This window comes from Coturnix japonica, unplaced genomic scaffold (genome assembly GCF_001577835.2).
Source record: "Coturnix japonica isolate 7356 unplaced genomic scaffold, Coturnix japonica 2.1 chrUnrandom655, whole genome shotgun sequence".
In the NCBI taxonomy this organism is placed as follows: Eukaryota; Metazoa; Chordata; class Aves; order Galliformes; family Phasianidae; genus Coturnix; species Coturnix japonica.
In genome coordinates, this window is record NW_015440021.1 from 38899 (window position 1) to 47422 (window position 8524).

At 58.6% G+C, this 8524-nt stretch overlaps 1 protein-coding gene across 1 annotated transcript in view; it reads right to left on the reverse strand.

Annotated features, from left to right (window-relative positions):
- The window catches only part of LOC107307530 (ryanodine receptor 1-like), a gene marked incomplete at its 3' end in the record, with an annotated part of 35240 nt that extends 26965 nt beyond the window's left edge, over positions 1–8275 (reverse strand). Inside the window, 4 exon segments of the mRNA XM_032441838.1 lie at positions 764–856; positions 1783–1870; positions 3529–3791; positions 8022–8275. Of these exon segments, the coding sequence (XP_032297729.1) occupies positions 764–856; positions 1783–1870; positions 3529–3791; positions 8022–8243 (666 nt within the window).
- Positions 8276–8524: the final 249 nt, after the last annotated feature.

An 8524-nucleotide genomic window follows, 5' to 3' on the forward strand; every position in this document is an offset into this window, starting at 1 on the left:
ATAGGGACATAGGATGGGATTATGGGGACACTGGGTGGGATTTGGGGGTTCCAGGTGGGATATGGGGTGGGATATAGGGACATGGGATGGGATTTGGGGGCTCCAGGTGGGATTAAGGGTGGGATATAGGGACACCGGGTGGGTTTTGGGGTGGTTGAGGGGTTAATGGGCACCAGGTGGGTTTTGGGGTGGGATTTGAGGACACTGGGTGGGTTCTGGGGGCACCAGGTGGGGCTTGGGGGCTTCAGATGGGGTTTGGGGTGGGATATAGGGACATAGGATGGGATTATAGGGACACTGGGTGGGATTTGGGGTGGGATATAGGGACACCGGGTGGGTTTTGGGGTGGTTGAGGGGTTAATGGGCACCAGGTGGGTTTTGGGGTGGGATACAGGGACATAGGATGGGATTATAGGGACATGGGATGGGATTTGGGGACATGGGATGGGATTTGGGGGCACCAGGTGGGATCTGGGGTGGGATATAGGGACATGGGATGGGATTATAGGGACACTGGGTGGGATTTGGGGGCACCAGGTGGGGTTTGGGGTGGGATATAGGGACATAGGATGGGTGGGATTATAGGGTCATGGGATGGGATTTGGGGGCACCAAATTTGGGGCTGTTTTCGGGCTGTTTGGGGCAGATTTGGGGCTGTTTTAGGGTGGCTTTGGGGCTGGTTTGGGGCACTGTAGTTTCTCAGGTGGGTCAGGGGTGATTTGGGGGCAGTTTTGGGGTGGATTTGGGTGGTTTTGGGGCGCACCTTGGCCATCTTGCTCTTGCTGTCGGCCGTCAGGAAGGACATGTTGTTGATCTCGTTCTGCACCACAAAGTTCTGCTCCTCGCGCTTAAAGTTCTGCAGGGGGGACGGGAAAGTGACCACAGGGACCCCATTGATCCCATTGATCCCATTGAGCCCATTGATCCCAATGACCCCATTGAGCCCAATGACCCCATTGATCCCATTGAGCCCATTGATCCCAATGATCCCAATGACCCCATTGAGCCCATTGATCCCAATGACCCCATTGATCCCATTGATCCCATTGATCCCATGGACCCCACTGAGCCCCATTGAGCCCATTGATCCCAATAACCCCATTGAGCCCAATGACCCCATTGATCCCATTGATTCCAATGGGCCCATTGATCCCAATGACCCCATTGATCCCATTGATCCCATTGAGCCCAATGATCCCAATGACCCCATTGATCCCATGGACCCCACTGAGCCCCACTGACCCCATTGATCCCATTGATCCCAATGACCCCATTGATCCCAATGACCCCACTGGACCCATCGACCCCTATCAACCCCCATTGACCCCATTGAGCCCATTGACCCCATTGATCACACTGAACCCACTGACCCCATTGAGCCCATGGACCCCACTGACCCTATTGACCCCCATTGATCCCACTGACCCCAGTGACTCCATTGTCCCCACTGACCCCATTGAGCCCATTAAGATCATTGTCTCCACTGACCCCATCGACCCCCATTGACCCCACTGTCCCCGCTGACTCTATTGACCCCCATTGATCCCACTGACCCCATTGACCCCATCAGCCCCATTGACCACCATTGACCCCACTGTCCCCATCTTCCCCACTGACCCCATTGACCACCACTGACCCAACATCCTCACTGACCCCATAATCCCCCCCCAATGTCCCCCTACCCCCATATCTATGGGGCAACCCCATATCGCCCCCAATATCTATGGGGTGACCCCTCAATGTCCCCCTATACCCCCCCATACCATCCCCCCCCCCACTCACGTGTGATTTGGACCAATAGATGAAGACCTCTCCCACCATCCGGAACAGCTCCTCCGCGTCCGCGTTGGGCTCCGTCAGCCACTTGGCCCTGGACCCACAGACACCGTCACCCCATTGATGTCCCCACAGCCCCATTGATGTCCCATGGCCACCACCAGCCCCAATGATCCCCCCCACAGCCCCATTGATGTCCCCACAGCCCCACTGACACCCCCATGGTCACCGTCAGCCCCATTGATGTCCACATGGCCCCATTGATGTCTCCACAGCCCTATTGGTGTCCCATGGTCACTATCAGCCCCATAGACATCCCCACACCCCCACAGCCCCATAGACAACCCCCCATCCCCACAGCTCCCCCCACAGCCCCATCAGACACCCCCACAGCCGCCCACAGCTCCCCCCACATGCCCCATGATAATCCCACATCTCTACTGACATCCCAACCCCACAGCCCCATAGACCCCCCATCGCCCACAGCTCCCCCCACTCCCCATAGGACCCCCCACGGTCCCCATCAGCCCCATTGATGTCCCATGGCCACCATCAGCCCTATAGACAACCCCCCATCCCCACAGCCCCCATAGACATTCCCCACAAGCTCCCCCACAGCGCCCATAGACACCCCCACAAGCCAATAACATCTTATTGGTCACATCAGCCCCACCCCATAGACCACCCACAGCTGCCCCCCAGCACCCCATAGACGTCCTATGGTCACCAATCAGCCCCACAGCCCCAATAGACACCCCACAGCTCCCCCCACCAGCCCCTTGACTCCCCACAGCCCACAGGCCCCCATAGACACCTCCCACAGCCCACAGCTCCCCCACAGCCCACTAGACATCCATGGCCAGCATCAAGCCCATTAGAACACCCCAGCATCCCCACAAGATCCCCCACAGCCCCACTGAGTCCCCCACACCCACCATAAGGAATCCGTCACAACGCCCCACAGACATCCCCATCAGCCCAATGGCACCCTAGACACCCCCCGGTCCCACACCCCCATGCAAAAACCCCCATAACATCCATTGGCCACCATCAGCCCCATAGACATCCCATGGCCACCATCAGCCCCATAGACATCCCATGGCCACCATCAGCCCCCAGCACCCCCCCATCCCCGCTGCTCCCCACAGCCCCACATGGACAACCCCCCATCCCCACAACCCATAAGACATCCCATGACCACCACTCATCCCATAGACACCCCCACAGCCCCACAGCCCCCCCCACAGCCCCATAGACATCCCATGGCGCACATCAGGCCCCATAACACCCCCACAGTCCCCACAGATCCACCCCACAGCCCCACTGATGTCCCCCGCACAGGCCCCATAGACATCCACACGGCCACCATCAGCCCATAACACCCCCACAATCCCCCAGATTCCCCCACCAGCCCCACTGATGTCCCCCCCACAGCCCCATAGACATCCCCACGGTCACCATCAGCCCATAGACACCCCCACATCCCCACCAGCCCCTAGACACCCCCACAGCCCACAGCTCCCGCCCACATCCCCATTAGACACCACCCCAAGCTTCCCCCCACAGCCCCATTGAATCCCACACCCACAGCCCCATAGACACCCCCACAGCTCCCCCCACAGCCCATAGACACCCCCACAGCCCCATAGACATCCCATGGCCACCATCAGCCCCATAGACACCCCCACAGCCCCACAGCTCCCCCCACAGCCCCATAGACACCCCCCCACCCCCTGTGCTCCCCCCACTGACCGGCTGTTGTCGACGTAGCGGATGAGCAGCGGGTAGAGCGCGTACAGGTCGCGGCAGAGCACGGAGAACTCGTCGCGGATCAGCAGCTCCGCGTCCTCCGCCTCGGCCTTGGCCTCCATGCGCAGCTGCTCCTCCTCCGACACCACCTTCCCCGCCCTCTTCTTCAGCTTCTCCATCGTGGGGATGAAGTGGGTCCGCAGCAGCTCGGGTTTGGCCTTGCTGACGATGGGCTGAGCAAACACTGTGGGGTGGAGGTGGGGGTGCTATGGGGCCAATGGGGCCGAGAGCAGCAGGGTGCGATAGGGTACAAACGGGACCCAAACAGGATCTGCCAGGACCCAACCAGAACCACCAGGACCCAACTAAGAACCACCAGGACCCACCAGGACCCAACAAGAACCACCAGCAACCACCAGGATCCAACCAGGATCCACCAAGACACAACCAGGACCCATCAGAACCCACCAGAACCCAACCAGGACACCCCAGAACCCATCAGAACCCAACCAGGACACCCCAGGACCCATCAGAACTCAACCAGGACCCATCAGAACCCAACCAGGAACCACCAGGATCCACCAGGAACCAACCAGGATCCACCAAGACACAACCAGGACCCATCAGAACCCACCAGAACCCAACCAAGACCACCTCAACCACCACCCAACCCCCCAGCACCCCCTGAGGACCCATCAGAACCAACCAGGACACCCCAGGACCCAACAGAACCCAACTGAACCCATGAGAACCCAACCAAGACCACCTCAACCCCCCCAAAACCACCCCAGGACCCATCAGAACCCATCAGAACCCAACCAGGACACCCCAGGACCCATCAGAACCCAACCGATGATCACGCAATCAGGAACCCCCTTAGAACCTCCCTCACTGGTAACCCAGCCCTGTGCGATCCAACCCAGACCCATCTAGAACCATCAGAACCATTTGGAGAGGCGCGGCGAGAGCGCGAGAAGCAGCGCGCAGGCGCAGTGCGAGAAGGCCCGAGCGAGAGCCGAGACAGACACGGGCCAGGACTTCATACGTACCACAACCAAGATCTCCACCTCACCCCCCTCACAAACCACCCCAGGACCAGCACCCAACCAGGTACACGCCAAGCTGACTCAGAGTTACAGCAACCCAAACCAGGACACCCCCAAAAACCATCAGAACCCTCAGAACCCAAACGAGACACCCCATGACCCATCAGAACCCTCGACCACAGACCAGGACACCCCACGGACCCATTCAGAACCAACCAGGACACCCCCAGGACCCATCAGAAACCCAACCCAGGCACCCCCAGGACACCATCAAGACCCATCAGAAACCCAACCAGGACCGCCAGGACCCATCAGGGATCCATCATAACCATCAGAACCTGCCAACCAGACAACACCCAGGCATCAACCCAGACCAGAACCCCAACCGAGTTCACGCCTCACCCTTTCCAGAACCTACTCAGACACACGCCACACCCCCAGGCTATAGCCTCATCACGCAGCCCGACTCCAAAAAGACCACCTTTCAACCCGCCATCATCACGTCCCCAGGACACATCCCAATCAGCTCATTCACGCCATAGCCGGTTCTCTGCGACGCGAGCCATACAGCAACCCAATCTAGATCCTGCACCCCAACACTCTAGGAGCTGACATATACACTACTCAACCAGACCCACTAGAACCAACCAGACACCCCAGACCATCAGAACCCACCAGGGACACCCGGACCCCATCAGAACCCCACCAGACCCAACCAAAGACCCCCTCAAACCCCCCCATACCCCACGATCCCCCCATACCCACCCGCAGGCGTTTCATCCAGGACGCCTCGTCGATCCCAGGGTTGTGACCACGATGCGCAGGATGATTTGCCCAGCAGCGGTTGAGGTGCTGCCCGTGACGGCGTGGTGGCCCACGGCCCCTGGGGGGCAGTTGTCGGGACCCCGCTCCCACCATCGGGGTAAATAATTGCACAGCATGGGGAGGGTCACCTCGATGACGTGGGGCATCTCCGTGTATCGGGCCCGGACTGCGGCCTCAAGCCCGCCGATGTCCTTACATCAGACGTCCAGGTCCGGGATGTCGGGGCAACATCTCCTCAACGGGCTCGGAGGGCCGAGACTGAGGTGGAACAAGGAGGGGGCTCGGGGGCTACGAGGGTGGGGGATGTAGAGGCACAGGGTTGGGGAGGGGCTACCCATGATGGGGTCCTATATAGAATGGGATGGGGGATATAATGGGATGCGCAGTCGCGAGGGCAAAGGGCGACTGGGATGGGCGGATGGGATGGTCGTGGGTTTGGTTCGAGACCTTTCTGTATTGGGATGGGATTTGGGATGGGAATGGGTGCATGAAGGGATGGGAAGGGGATGGGCATGGAACGAGATGCGATGGGAGAGGATGGGATGGGGATTGGGATGGGGATGGGATGGGATGGAGGGATGGGGATGGGATGGGATGGGGATGGGATGGGGATGGGATGTATGGGATGGCGATGGGATGGGATGGGAGATGATTATGGGATGGACTGGGATTGGGGATGGGAATGAGGAATGGATGTATGGGATGATGTCTGGATGGGCTGTATGAGGATGGGCATGATGTAGGGATGGGATGGGATCGTATTGGGATGGGACTGTATGGGATGGGATGTATGGGATGGGATGGGAGTGGATGGATGGATGTATGGGATGGATGATTATGGGATGGGTTTGGATGGGGAAGGATGGATGGATGCGGAATGGCTGGCGGATGCGGAGTGGTGGATGGGGGTCTATGGGGTGACGCGGGTCACTCACTGCTGCTCTTCTCATTGCTGGCACATATTTGGTCGTCTCGACGTAAGCAGCGGATATGGACCTCCATCTAGCTAGACCCGTTGCTCTTCTCAACAATACCCAACTTCGGCATCGCGGACCGCCAGCCGGGACCAGGCACTCCCCCAATGCTGGGCGCTGCCTGGGGGGCAATGGAGACCCATAAGGAAACACTGCCCCATATATGGGACCCTATAGGGACACTGCCCCATATATGGACTCCATGGGACCCCATAGACCCACTGTCCTATATATGGGACCCCCCCTGCATATGGGACCCATAAAGGACCCACCGCCCCATATATGGGACCCCATAAGGACCCACCGCCCCACATATGGGACCCCATAAGGACCCCCCACCTCTCCACGTAGGGGTTCTGGTGGTGTGCCAGGGAGTAGATGCTGCAGGAGGCTAGGCGAGTCGGGGTAACACGAGAACCTGCACGTCGTCCCTGCGGGTACAGAGCACAGTGTAGTACTCCCATAAGTGGAGGACACAAGATGAGCTTTCTTTCCCAATTTTAGCCCAAAGTGACCCCCTGTGGTTTCCCAAAATTATTCTCTTCCCTTATATCCCATTCCCCCCTAGGTGTACCCCCATGCTTCCCATCTCCCCTACAATCCGCTTCCCCCATTGTGGCCCCCCATCTTCCCCTTATATCCCATGCTCCCTAATTCCCCTCATTCCCAATTGCCCCTGATTGCCCATATCTCCCCCCACCCACCCCATTCCCCCATGCCCCCCATTCCCCCCTAATTAACCCCCTTGCGTAACGTATTGTCGCCTCATCTCAACTCTGCTCCTATACCCCCCACCCTAGCAACTGTCTCTGACTTTCCGCAGCCGTGTGGCATTATGTGTCCTTACTACTCACGATCCCGCCTTCTTACTCTACTCCCAGAACGAACGTGTTGCTATAACGTACGCCCTGTTACTATTACACCTCACCCCCCCATCTCCCCTTATACCCCCCCCATCTCCCCTTATACCCCCCCTCTCCCCTATACCCCCTCACCTCGATTTTATACCCCCCCTATCCCTATTTATACCCCCACACTATTCCCCTATAATCCCCCTCTCCCCTAAATACCAACCCCCATTATCTCCCCCCATCGTCCAACCATATACCCCCCATGTCTCACATATCAACATCGTCACCCAAACTGGTGCTGTGCGAATGTGCTCAAAAGGGACGTCAGGACGGGCAATATCCCACTGCCCCCCATTGCCCCTATTACCCCATATCTTCCCCTTATACCCCCCTATCTCCCCCTATACCCCCCATATCCCAGGATCTCCCCCCATCTCCCCCCTATAACCCCATATCTCACATATCACATCCATCCCCAAACTGGTTGCTGTGTGATGTGCATCAAACAGGACGTCAGGACGGCATATCCCCACTGCCCCCATCTCCCTTCTATCCCATTGCCCCACCGTTGCCCCCTATATGCCCCCATTCCCCCTTACCCCCCCTATCTCCCCCCTATACCCCCCCCACATCCCCCCTATACCCCCCTATACCCCCACCATCTCCCCCTATACCCCCCCACATCCCCCTAATACCCCCCCACATTCCACCCCATCCTCCCCTATACCCCCCCAATCCCTATCCCCCCTATACCCCCCCCATCTCCCTATACCCCCATACATCTCACAACATCACGTTCATCCCCGGAACTGGTGCTGTGCGATGTGCTCAAACAGGGAGGTGAGGACGGGCAGCAGCGCCACCGTGGTGTAGTTGATGTTCTGCGCCACCCCCTTGACCTGCGTGCGGCTCTGCGTCACCTTGCCCAGCTTCAGGTTCTCCACCATCTTCTCTATGTCCTCCGACGCGCTCTCGAAGAACGAGCGCAGCCCGGCCTTCACGATCTCGGGGCCGGACTTCATCACTGTCCTATGGGGCAATGGGGGGTAATGGGGGTAATGGGGGGGTATTGGGGGTCTGACTTCATCACTGTCCTATGGGGCAATGGGGGGTAATGGCCCGGGGCTGACTTTCATCACTGTCCAATATGGTACAGCAATGGGGGGTTAATGGGCGGTAATGGGCCCAGGTAATGGGCGGGGCTGCCTGTCATCAACTTCCTATGGGGTAATGGGGGGGTAATATGGGGGTTGTATATCTGGGGGTCCTGACTTCTCACTGTCCTATGGCAGGCAATGCAGGG